The sequence below is a fragment of the Notolepis coatsorum genome (genome assembly GCF_963971535.1).
Source record: "Notolepis coatsorum genome assembly, chromosome: 7".
NCBI classification, from domain to species: Eukaryota; Metazoa; Chordata; class Actinopteri; order Aulopiformes; family Paralepididae; genus Notolepis; species Notolepis coatsorum.
In genome coordinates this window covers 150,595,883-150,608,712 of record NC_140171.1, presented here as the reverse complement: position 1 = coordinate 150,608,712, position 12,830 = coordinate 150,595,883, and the positions used below count along the sequence as shown (strand labels likewise).

General features: G+C 42.0%; 1 protein-coding gene across 1 annotated transcript in view; it reads left to right on the top strand.

Annotated features, from left to right (window-relative positions):
• Positions 1 to 5,792: 5,792 nt before the first annotated feature.
• The window catches only part of LOC311231809 (fibrinogen-like protein 1), a gene marked incomplete at both ends in the record, with an annotated part of 33,771 nt that continues 26,733 nt past the window's right edge, over positions 5,793 to 12,830 (top strand). The window contains 4 exons of the mRNA XM_084318433.1: positions 5,793 to 5,988; positions 6,703 to 6,830; positions 8,452 to 8,561; positions 9,888 to 10,078. Coding sequence (XP_084174559.1) covers positions 5,793 to 5,988; positions 6,703 to 6,830; positions 8,452 to 8,561; positions 9,888 to 10,078 — 625 coding nt within the window. The remainder of the gene's footprint in view (positions 5,989 to 6,702; positions 6,831 to 8,451; positions 8,562 to 9,887; positions 10,079 to 12,830) is intronic.

Genomic DNA, 12,830 nt, shown 5'->3' with positions numbered 1-12,830 from the left:
TGAATGCACTTGTAAGGCAAATGAGTATTCGTAGGCAAATCAACATTGAATGTCCAATCTCTGGTTACGCAGGAAGCAAGTATACAACCTGGTTCTTTAGGGAACTATAGCGATGGTACTTAAATGATTATAGCTGGATACACTAAAGGGGGTCCCGCTGGTTGTAAGTCAGTAGGGGGGGGGGGGTTAGGAGAGCCGCCGGCGATATCCCATCTGGCCAACGATTTCTTGGGAGAATTCAGAGTGCTGAACACGGTGCCCACAGAACCTTGGTCCACAGATGAATACCGTTGGGCCCTCTTGTAGACGGTAGCTGCCGGTCCACAACGAAGAGACGTGAGGCGACCTCACTCGGGGTAGAGCGCCGTCTCACCTGGACTCCTCTCGGGGGTAGTTCCAACACTCACCAGTGTTGGCTGTTATCCATGGCATAATCAAAGCACCCAAAGCAAGTAGATAATCCAAGCCGTGTAGGGCTCGCCGTCGTCCGGGTAAGGTAATCCAATGTGCAGGTCCACTCGTCCTAGCCCAGAACTCCTCGGATGAAAGCACCACACGTGGTCTGCCCAGCCTGGTTAAGACTCTAGATAACGCGAGGAAACGATGGGGGTACTGCTCACTTTATAACTCTAACCGAACGATGCACCATACATAATAGACTATTATTAACTTAATAGAAATACGTCCCACTCGACGGTATAGTGCCAAACTATGACAATTCAACTATTAATCCACACGATGTCTCAATGCCATTCGGAGGCCAAGTTGACCATACTGCACCACACGTGTATCGTGGGTGAGGCTTAACGTCTTGCCACTAGGTTGGAGGGTAAAGAACTAAGGGCTAAGGGACTAAAAAAAAGTTCTACTTTACTTGCGCCATATATATATGCGCTGTGAACAAATAGTACCATTCGTATTTCGGCAGACGTATTCCTACGCGGAACCGGGCTAGTAACGGCATGTTCGTCGGCACGATTGAACTTGAACCAAGGGGCTTGGCTGCTGGCGCCAAGTTCTTGTCCAATGAGAGAATGAAACTATTATGGGCTGTTAGTAGACTAAAGGGATATTCAGTGTATATGTACAAGGAATATACAAGGGATATCAAACGATATACAAATACTATTAAATATATATCCATAAATAAATATATATATTCGGTTTAATCTGATCCTTCACAACAGTACTGCTTAAAGGGAAGCCCAAAAATACTATTGAACTGACAGTCACCGGGTGTGGGAGGGCTGTCGGAGGTACTGGGGGAAGTGAGAGTGTGTGGGGAGCTACTGCTGACCGCCTTGGAAGGCGAGGGAGACCAGAGTACCATTCCCCAGGTTAGTAAATCCTGGGCCCCATCCACTCCAGCTGCAAGCTCTCCAGAACGACGTTCCGGGCCAAAGACGGGGATACATATAGATCCAATTCTATAGTATCCTGCCAGGTGGCTGTGTACTACTACTCCCATAAGCAGGGATAATCCACCCTTCTACACAAAGATAGACATGGTGTCATAAAATGCAAAGCGAACTCATCTTACACAAAGTGCAATGCCTCTGAGTGGCTAACCGTGATTGTGTTAATGACATTGCCAGTCAGAGAGGTGCATCACATTTAAACAGTGATTGTAATATTATTATAATTTTTTTTAACTCTAGTTATATGGCCATATCACCTGACCATTATGTTTACTTTTCAGCCAGCGAGAGAGATAGACTTTATTAATCCCCTTGGGGAAATGCAGGTATCCAGTAGCAGCTCAGTCAGTTGACCGACAATAGAGAGCGATAAAAAGGACAACCATACAACAAACAAACAACGTTGGAGCTTGAGGAGGTGGAGGGGGGCGTGGCCAGGCCGAGGTGGAGGGCGTGGCCAGGCCGAGGTGGAGGGCGTGGCCAGGCCGAGGTGGAGGGCGTGGCCAGGCTGAGGTGGAGGGCGTGGCCAGGCCGAGGCAAGCCGTGCAACGGTTGTGGCCGTTGGGTCGGATCCAGTAAGCCATCCTGGCATCTCCACTCTGTGTAGCGTAGACAGCATTCTCAGGTTTGTTGAACGAAACCGATTAAAAGACGATTTGAAGTGGGCCATGGTTTGCCATGGTTTCATGTTAACTTCCCTATACTATCCTGGGTATACGATTGGCTGGCAGGAAAGTAGACACGTTCAGGTGACCAATAGCACTTTGGGATTTTCACATACAGTAGTGCTAGCTTTGAAGTGAAGTGCTAACAAAAAAAAGTCCTACATGAGAGAAACACACAAATGCAGTCTGCATCCAGAGTACTCACTGTCAAGAGTAACAGGAATAGTACCAGCCAAATAGACTAGCTTCTTCTTCTCCTTGTTTGGGTAACCTGTAATGTACAGTACACACAAAAAATTCTGATATAATAGCCACTTACACAGTGTTACAGCAGTGCTCTCCGAATTAGTAGTATGCTCTACATATAAAGATAAACTATTTACAGCACACGCCATATATACCAGTGTTTCCCATGCATAGGTTTATTTGTGTACACAGTCCTCACCACTGCTACCACAGAACCTGTGAGAGATACTGCATACTGTTAAGTGTTCTATTCAGGAAACCACCGTACCTCAGGTATCAGCCAATACCGTCCTGATCCAACTGTGACCTGCCGCTGAGTTAGGAAGTAGGTAACATGGTGAAGTTCCGTAAGTGTTTTGTCAGTTCTGTTTATTATTGTGAGTTTATTGTGAAACTCATTTTATATTGTAGGTATAGTGTATTTTTGTTTTGTTATTTCGCTTGTGTCACTTTTTTGTAAATAAATGTCATCTCTGCACCTTGGGAGGGCGGCGAATAAATAACACCAACAATACTGTTTCCGACTTCGCCATTGTTTGTGGGAGTTTCCAAGGAGTTATAGACGCCACAGTAATCCATGTTTTTCTGAACATGGCTTAGGTTGGAGTCAATGAACAGCAATAATTGAGCGACGTGAGCATAATCAACTTTTCTACTTTTTACCAAACACCTGTTACATGTGAAAAAGGGAGCAAGTCAATTAGGCTATCAAAGTTTTGATTTCTGATACACATGGCTCTTTGTATCAGATTGTGGTTTTGGGGAACATTTTTAAGACACTGACCTAGCCTGGTATCCCATAATAGTAGGACCGATCATATGTCACCAATGTAACAGTACTATATACCTGTATGTCATGTATGTCCCTATGCCATAAATGTCATGATGTCATTGTGTATGTCATAAATGTCAATGAATTGAAAATGGGGGACCCTGATGTAAACGGGATCAACCCTATGTTCCCCGGGTCCCATGTTCCCCGCTTGATTGATTAATTGATTGAACATTTTATTAATTTTTATTATTTTATTAATTATTAATGTCCGCCTTGTTTCGAACTGGTTAAGCTTAGGCCCTCTTTCGAAGTTGGTTAAGGTTAGAGTTTGGAATCAGGGCTGGTGGTGTAACATTTTCAATCAATCAATCAATCAATCAATCAATCAAGCAGGGAACATAGGACCTGGGGAACATAGACATGCTCCCATGTAAACAAGACAAAGTTTTTCTCTGGTCTGCATCCCCTTAACAATTGTGTGTATTGAGCCGTACTGTATTGTACCCATTCTGCAATCTGTTAAATAAAGTTTTCATTCCTATACTTATTTTATACCTATCTATTTTTATCTAGCACACTCTCAGGACTCTCAGGAGCAAAACAGATAGAAGCATTTCATATAAAAGTATTCTGTATTTTTGTATGACAACTAATAACGAAACTTAACCTGAACTTGAAAGTGAAAGTATCCATTGTACGTTTATCCCAATAGTATCCAGCTGCAGGACTACAGCACCGACCCTCTCAGCACCGCGACACTTTGCGGACCGGACCCACACTATTTTTTTTTTTTTTATATATATATTTACTGTATGTCACAAATGTAACAGTACTGCATTGAGGTCTTTCTCTGGTCTGCATCCCCTTAACAATTGTGTGTATTGTGCTGTACTGTACCCATTCTGCAATCTGCTAATCAAGTTTTCAATCAAGTTTTCAATCAAGTTTTCAATCAAGTTTTCAATCAAGTTTTCAATCAATCAATCAATCAATCAATCAATCAATCAATCAATCAATCAATCAATCCCGCAGTGCAATACTCCAATTCAGCCATTGGGTGGGACGGTCACGTGACCCAAATCAGCCAATGGGAGCGAGGGTCCGGACAGTGTCGGTGCTGTAGTCCTGACTCCTGCAGCTGGATGCATCTCCTCGTCACACTCACTTTCACTTGAAACGGGGATCATATAAAGGCTGTTCGCCATTAAACTCTCCAGACTGAGAAGACCTCTGGTGAGAAGACCTCTGGTGAGTCCCTTATTGTGTTTCTTTTTTTTAACGCTTTAAATCAGTGTATGAGTAACAATATAACAACAATGTAACAATATTGGCATAATTAAACCAGCATTGAAACTCTCAAACTAAGTAGCCGAACCCATTTCCTCATTTATGTGACTGTATGACCAAGATAATTTATGATGAATTGAAAATGGGGGACCCTGATGTAAACAAGACGAAAGTCTTTCTCTGGTCTGCATAAATTGTATGTATTGAGCTGTACTGTACTGTACCCATTCTGCAATCTGTTAATAACGTTTTCAATCAATCAATCAAAAATGGTAGCCTACGGGGAATTCCATAAATAACACCTTGTGGAAAGAACCTAAAATTCAGTAGCACATTCCTATCCATTTATCCATCTATACCAGAGGTCTATTATATTTATTCAGTAACACATTCCCATCCATGTATCCATCTATACCAGAGGTCCATTATATTTATTCAGTAACACATTCCCATCCATTTATCCATCTATACCAGAGGTCTATTACATTTATTCAGTAACACATTCCCATCCATTTATCCATCTATACCAGAGGTCTATTATATTTATTCAGTAACACATTCCCATCCATTTATCCATCTATACCAGAGGTCTATTATATTTATTCAGTAACACATTCCTATCCATGTATCCATCTATACCAGAGGTCTATTATATTTATTCAGTAACACATTCCCATCCATTTATCCATCTATACCAGAGGTCTATTATATTTATTCAGTAACACATTCCCATCCATGTATCCATCTATACCAGAGGTCCATTATATTTATTCAGTAACACATTCCTATCCATGTATCCATCTATACCAGAGGTCTATTATATTTATTCAGTAACACATTCCCATCCATGTATCCATCTATACCAGAGGTCTATTATATTTATTCAGTAACACATTCATATCCCCTGATGACTCAGACTTGGACTTGGACTCGAGCATTGACTGCATTCGGACTCGGAAGGTGCAGATGAGGACTCAGACTTGTTCATTGATAAACATATTTTTGTATGCCCTAATCAGTTGGCATAAGATATTGATGGCTAGTGTATTTGTTTGGCTATTGTGTCACAAAAGTAAATAAACTCCCTTTGAAATGGTGACCGCTGTGTCATTTATGTTTAATGTAGACCTTTTTTATTTGTATGTCAGCTCTTTGACTGCCAGAGTGAAGTGGACTCAACCTTGATGACTTGGACTCGGACTAGGGTAATGGGGACTCGGCTCGGGCTCTTCTTTGGTGACTCAGACTTGGACTCGGACTCGAACACTGGGGACTCGAGACTCAACCTTGAGATTTAATGACTCGACTACAACACTGGCTGCCACACACCCCTATATATCGTGCTTCTCTCTTTTTCATGTCTTTCCTCTTAGTCACGTGACTGGAGTAGCATCAACCATAATGGCCGCCAGCAAAGTGCCTATGAAGGAGCCAGTGTGTCTGATCGAGAGTGACAGTGAGGGGAGGCTGTCCGTGGTGCCCAGCGCCCAGGCCATTCTGGAGCAGATCGAGCAGCAGGTGGTCGTGGTCGGAGTGGTGGGCCTGTACCGTACTGGCAAATCCTACCTCATGAACAAGCTGGCCGGAGTGCAAAAAGGTGAGGACTTGTGTTCGTCCTTAAAGGAACACGCCAACATTTGGGGAAATTAGCTTACCGTCTTCTCCAGGGAGAGACAAGAAGATAGATACCAGTGTCCTCTCTGTGCGTTCAGTAGAAAGCTATCTGGCTGCATGTTAGCCTAGCTTAGCACAATGAATGGAAGCGGACATGACCGGTTAGCCTAGGCATTGTCCAACTAACACCTCTTCCGAAGGCTAACCGGTCATGTCCGCTTCCATTCATTGTGCTAAGCTAGGCTAACATGCAGCCAGATACTGTAGCTTTCTACTGAACGCACAGAGAGGAAACTGGTATCTATCTTCTTGTCTCTCTCTGGAGAAGACGATAAGCTAATTTCCCAAAATGTTGCAGTGTTCCTTTAAAGCACCCATACTCCAACATTTGGCAAACATTTCTTCCAGTTTTATATCCAACGTATTGTTACTGAACTTTGTTGTGAGTCAACTGCTTCTGCTCAGCTATATATTAGAGGGACCAAAAGTCCTTACAGTAGCTAGCTATTATTCTGTTTACTTAAGTTACAGGCCTTTTAGACCATAGAATATGTGGGTTTCATAAACACACATACATGTTGTATGCATGCACAAATACTGTAGACACACACATGTTCACAATCACAGCCTCTGTACTCTTGTAGTGGTCACCAGATGTTCCCATCCTTCTGTTGAAGTATTGTTTTCTGACCCCCAGGCTTCGCTCTTGGTTCCACCATCCAGTCCAAAACCAAAGGCATCTGGATGTGGTGTGTGCCCCACCCTAAACTGAAGGACCACACCCTGGTACTGCTGGACACAGAGGGACTCGGGGATGTAGAGAAGGTGAGAAGTCGTTATATTCGATTCCTCGAAGATTCGATCTTTTTAGAGATGGGACCGATCTGATCCAAGATCGGCATCTGGTCTCTCTCTCTACTATATTACTATACTATTACTATTTTCCTCTCAATATATGAAATCCATTTAGAGAAATGCACTCTAAATGAGTCTTCACAGTTCCACAATTTCAAAAGGAAACACCCTTCAAGTTCAAGTTCAAGTTTGCTTTTATTTGTCACGTATAAAATACATATACATTACAGTGAAATGCTTGGTTCTGTATGAGCCCCTGAGAATGTGTTTCATACAGTAAAAAAAGTAAGTAAAAGAGGAATAAGTCCCAACGATATACAAATATACAATATACAACTAAAGTACAACCTAAGTAAAAATGCAGGCAATGAGGTAAAAAAAAATCAGACAATGAGGTACAAAAATGCAAACTTAAAAAAAAGGAGCTAAATGCTAAAAATGTGGTATGGATGTAGTGCAAATCTCTTTAATAGATAAAATATGGTGTAGTGTTAAAGTGTTTAAAGTGTCTAGTGAGTGTTGAGGTGAGTGTTTTTTAAAGTGAGTGTGTGCATGTGGATGTGTGTGCAATGAGTGTAGATGGATGGGTTATTGTTACATATCTACAAGCATGTAAGAGTCTTTCGGGTAACATCAGAGGTCCAACTCTGTGTCTTGTAGCCATGCCCTTATCTCTGGTCCCACGTCAAAGAGGCTGGCTTCCGAGGGTAGTCTGTATAATTAGGGGGCAGATGGTGAGGCTATGCTCGACAGTCTGGTCAGGGTCTCCACACTCGCATGCAGCGCTGTCTACCAGGCCCCACTTCTTCAATGATGCTTTGAAGCGACCGACCCCAGTTCGTATACGGTTCAGCAGAGTCCATTGCCGGCATGGAAGATCATCTCCTGTGGCGCCATCTCCTGGATTCCAGATGTAGTGGTGGATGCGGGTTGACCCAGCCAATCTCTTGTGCCGCCTTGTTGTAGGGGTGGCGGGACTTGAGTCTGCTCAGAGGTGCTGCTGTCGTTGTGGTGTAGTGTAGGATGTGCCAGACGCGTGAATACTTCCCCTAAGCCAGTTGTACTTTTGCACGATCTGATTGGCCACTGACGTTTCTGGTCGCGTGACATGTGCGCCAATCGTGGGACGGCAAGTTCTGCCACCGGTTAAGCTTAGGCACTCGTTCGAAGTTGGTTAAGGTTAGAGTTTGTCTAAGAATTAGAGCAGGGCGATAGAACACCAGCCCTGATTCCAAACTCTAACCTTAACCAACTTCGAAAGAGTCGCCTAAGCTTAACCAGTGATAAACTAGGCGTTAGGTAGTTTGCAGGCTGTTAGACCCGGAAATAGGAGCAGAACTTGCCGTCCCACGATTGGCGCACATGTCACATGACCAGAAACGTCAGTGGCCAATCAGATCGCGCAAAAGTACAACTGTCTTAGGGAAAGTATTCACGCGTGCCAGACACATGTACGAGTACCAGAGGCTTATGTGTCGCTGCAAGATGGACAGTTAATCTAACTCTGTCTCATCAAATTGTGTCTTTGGTACACTGTTAAGTGGTTGGTTAAAAGCAAATGTAAAACATTAAAGTACTACTGTACCCTCAGGGCGATGAGAAGAACGACGTCTGGATCTTTGCCATGGCAGTCCTGCTCAGTAGCACCCTGGTCTACAACAGCATGGGCACCATCGACCACAACGCCATGGACAAGCTTCAGTATCCTTCACTTGATTGAGAGAAGAGGATAATTTGTCATAATTTTCTTTCTGTATAGCCTGTAGTTTCAAAGAGTGCACTCTTTCTCTCTAAACAGGTCTGCTAGTGACCGGGGTCAAGTTAGTTTGATATTGGATATTCACATTATTCACATTATTCACATATTCACATTATTCACATATTCACATATTCAATATTATATCTTCAATACCTCTGTCCCTTTGCATGTGTGCGGAAGTCAACAAAATGGAATTTTTTGTGTGTGTCTATTTGATCACCTTTTTTTAATTACCATTGCAATTCAATAGTGTTCAAATGAGTTAGTGTTCCGACACCAATGCTGGTTTAATTCTAGATATCCTCCCTCCAATAAGCAGCGATTAACCTTCAAAATCTTTAAGGAAAATCTTTAACTTTCATAAATTACCATTGAAATTCAAGAGTGTTATATTGATATGAGTTTGAGTTCCAAGGCAATAACACTGCCAGGGTTAGGGGTTCCATTCCCTGTGTAGCTCAATTGGTAGAGCAAGGCACTAAAACTGCCAGGGTTAGGGGTTCTATTCCCTGTGTAGCTCAATGGGTAGAGCAAGGCACTAAAACTGCCAGGGTTAGGGGTTCCATTCCCTGTGTAGCTCAATGGGTAGAGCAAGGCACTAAAACTGCCAGGGTTAGGGGTTCCATTCCCTGTGTAGCTCAATGGGTAGAGCAAGGCACTAACAGTGCCAGGTTTAGGGGTTCGGGTTTTTGTGATCGGGCTTACTCACGAGCTGCATCCTGACTTTGGAACTCCCTCCCTCAGACCATCAGAGACTCTCCCTCACTCTCCACCTTCAAATCCCGTCTCAAAACCTACCTGTTCTCCCAAGCATTCAACCTTCCCTACCCATAACCATCCTCCTTCAACCTACCACCTCCTTTTCCCCTTCCCTACCTTTTCTCCTCTCCTGCCCCCCCCCCCCCCCCCTCGGTGTCCCTTCCTTACTTCCCGACTGTCTCCCCTACTGGCTTCTGTATTTGTTGTCTGTTACTCTTGGTTTTATGTTCTTGTGTACTCATATTGTTCCCTGTTTCCCTGTGGTTCTATGTTTCTTTGTTTTTGCCTTTTGTCAGCGACTTTGGGTCCTTGAAAAGCGCTATACACTACACGCTATACGCTAACAATAAGCTGACCATAGATATTATTAGCCAAAACGTTGGTGTATTCCTTTAAAGGGAACTCATGGAAGGGCACAACTTTTGAAGTAAATCACTGCCCAGTCTAGGGTTTTACTGTATGTAGATTGGCATGTGATATTTTTACTCCTTTAACACCAACCCCTACAGCTATGTGACGGAACTCACAGAGCATATCAAAGTGAAGTCTGGCCTGTCACGTGCAGCTGACGACTCAGAATACATGGGTTTCTTCCCTTCCTTTGTGTGGGCTGTCCGGGATTTTTGCCTGGAACTGGAGCTCGATGGGAAATCCATAACATCGAACGAGTACCTGGAGAATGCTCTCAAAATTAAAACAGGTTTGATTTGATCTGCAGGCACATTATTCAAATAGATGACTTATGATATCTGCCATTTTTTGTTTACTAGCTGTTATGAAATAATTCATGTACAAACATTACACATTACACACAGCATTTAGCATTTTCACATCTGTATTTTGTTGCACCGCTCACAGGTCTCTTGGCACAAACCTTAAAGACTAGACAAGCCATGTCTTGTTTGAGTGTCTTTGTCTAATATCATGTCAATTTACATCCTGTGATTCTTGTATGTAGCTAAAGCATCTGCTGCAAATCCATTGTCTCCATGGATTCTACTACAGTGGCTCCCAAACGTTTTCAATCAGGCCCCACTTGGGTAGTTGGAAATATTGTCAAGCCCCACCTAACCTGGTCCCCACCTAGATGTAGGCTAGAATTTATTTGAGGCTACAAACATGCCATTTCCTCTACTACTAACAAGACAAGATTAACATAACAAGACACAAAGACACAATTATAGTTGACAATTTTATTTGAAAAAGAACAAAAGCTTGGCAAATTATCCTGTGCCACTGTGAAATAATTAGACCTAATTAAACATGTAGTTGTAGGCCTACAGTAGGATAGGAGATTTATTTTCATTCAAATAATAATAATTTGCCTAATAATTTGCCACAAAGGTATTTAGGCTTCTGAATGTGCCTTGTATAAAGAATAACACATGACAGTCAGTAAATATTTGTTGACATTGGCGTTTATCAATTTTGGTAGGCTCAAGTTTCAAGTTTCTTTAATAGTTGTCATACAGAAGTACAGAATACTTTTATACAAAATGCTTCTTACTGTTTCGCAAAGTGTGTGTCACTGTAGGGCCGCCTGGGCCCAGTCATTGGAATAACAAAGGAACAACAGACTAGAAACTGGGCCTTTGTTCCAGGTGTGAATTGGTCTAGTGACATTGATCACATTGCATTCTGGGAGGGAGTGTAGTTCTCTTATCAAATTGCTGAATTCACTGAATCCTTTCAAACCGCTGTGCTGCGACTTGGTAAGGATTTTACCAGAATGTTTCATAGGACATTGATTAAAAACTATCAGCTCGAATTTTACAATTGATGGCTTATTTTGAAGGTATGAACATGTAGTTTCATATTACCGGTATGTAAAAAAGAAATTGTGAAAATTCTTAGGGAGGAGGAGCTCATGAGCTCAGACTAGAGGGTTAGGAACACTAACTTTTTGGGAAATTAGCTTATTTGCCATCTACCCTGGAGTTAGACAAGCCTTTTCTTCTCTGTGCATGCATTAGGCCAGTGGTGCCCAACCAGTCGATCGCGATCGACAGGTAGATCGCGGGCTGATTTCAAGTAGATCTTGATTAATAAAATTTGATTATAAAAAAAACAATTTTTTTTTTTTTTTGCTAAATCAACTCTTCTTCTCCTTGTTAACTACAACAATCAATGCTGTTTGTTATTTAAGATGAGGTCGGACTCGGCACTGACAGATTTGTGTTCATTATGCTGCTTTTATAAAGCCTCAAATGACGGCTTACAATATACAATTTTGGCTGGTAGCTCTCGGGTAAATAAAAAAGTAGATCTTGGTTCAAAAAAGGTTGGCCACCCCTGCATTAGGCTTAGGGAACAGCCTCATCGTTAGCCTAGCTTAGCGTCATTCACTGTAAGTAGGTGTGCCAGTGTAGCCTAGTTCCCAACAGTCCAAATACAACTCCAAAACTTTCCTGTCAACATGTTGTGACCTGTGTATTTACCACGTGGAGAAATATATATGTTTAAAAAAAAAAAAAAATTAGACATTTTCGTTTTCTAAGCAGATATATACTCTGAACTATTTTGTGCCGAACCACTGCTGCCTGGGCGCAGTGATTTCATCACCTACATTGCAATACTTTTATTGTCTTTTTATACATATTCTTATGTCTCCACGTTATGCATTGCTTTTATTCTGTCGACTGTATGCAAATGTTATGCCTATGTTCATTTTATGCTATTTGCTGTGAAGCACTTTGAGCTGCAATCCATGTATGAAAGGTGCTATATAAATACAGTTATTATTATTATTATTATTATGATGTAAACTTTGTAATTTGGTGACTTTTTTCACGTGCCCTTTACATTTTGTTTCAGGAGATGGCGAGATTGAGAGAGATACTGTTGCAAAAGGAGATTGACACATTGAAGGTGCAGATGCAGAACAGATGGCCCCCAAATGAGTAGAATTAGCTATTAACCTCTTCCGCCCGTGCGGAAGACATGGTTAACTTTCAAACAATGTTAAATATGTTTAGGGCAAGAAATAATACACTGCCAGAAAAGTCTTTTTCATTTAGAAAGTGAGTTTAGTAGGAGAACATTTTATTTTAATTTGAAAGATAAGTGTTGTGGTCCACCTTTTGGAGACGTTTTGAAAATTTTGGAAGTTTTGAACATTTATCATCTGGCACCATCTGGTGGCCTGTTGGCGCTACTGCTCATGTCTAATTTTATTTACTCTCATGTTAACCTCTGCTTTGTTCTCAAGTCATGCTGCCTATTGTTATGTTCTGTAATGTTCCTTGCCCTATTAGTCTAGTGTCCTTGTCTGTGTTGTATTCATTTCTGTCTTTGTAATATTGTTCTAGTCTTGTTTCCTAGTGTGTGTATTGGGTCATTCTGTATCCCAGTCTCCCCAGCTGTTTCTGTTTGGTAATCAGTGTTAGTATATATGATTCCGCCCCGTCGTTGTTCGGCGCTCGTTAATTGTTTCCTGTTACGGTCTCGTACCT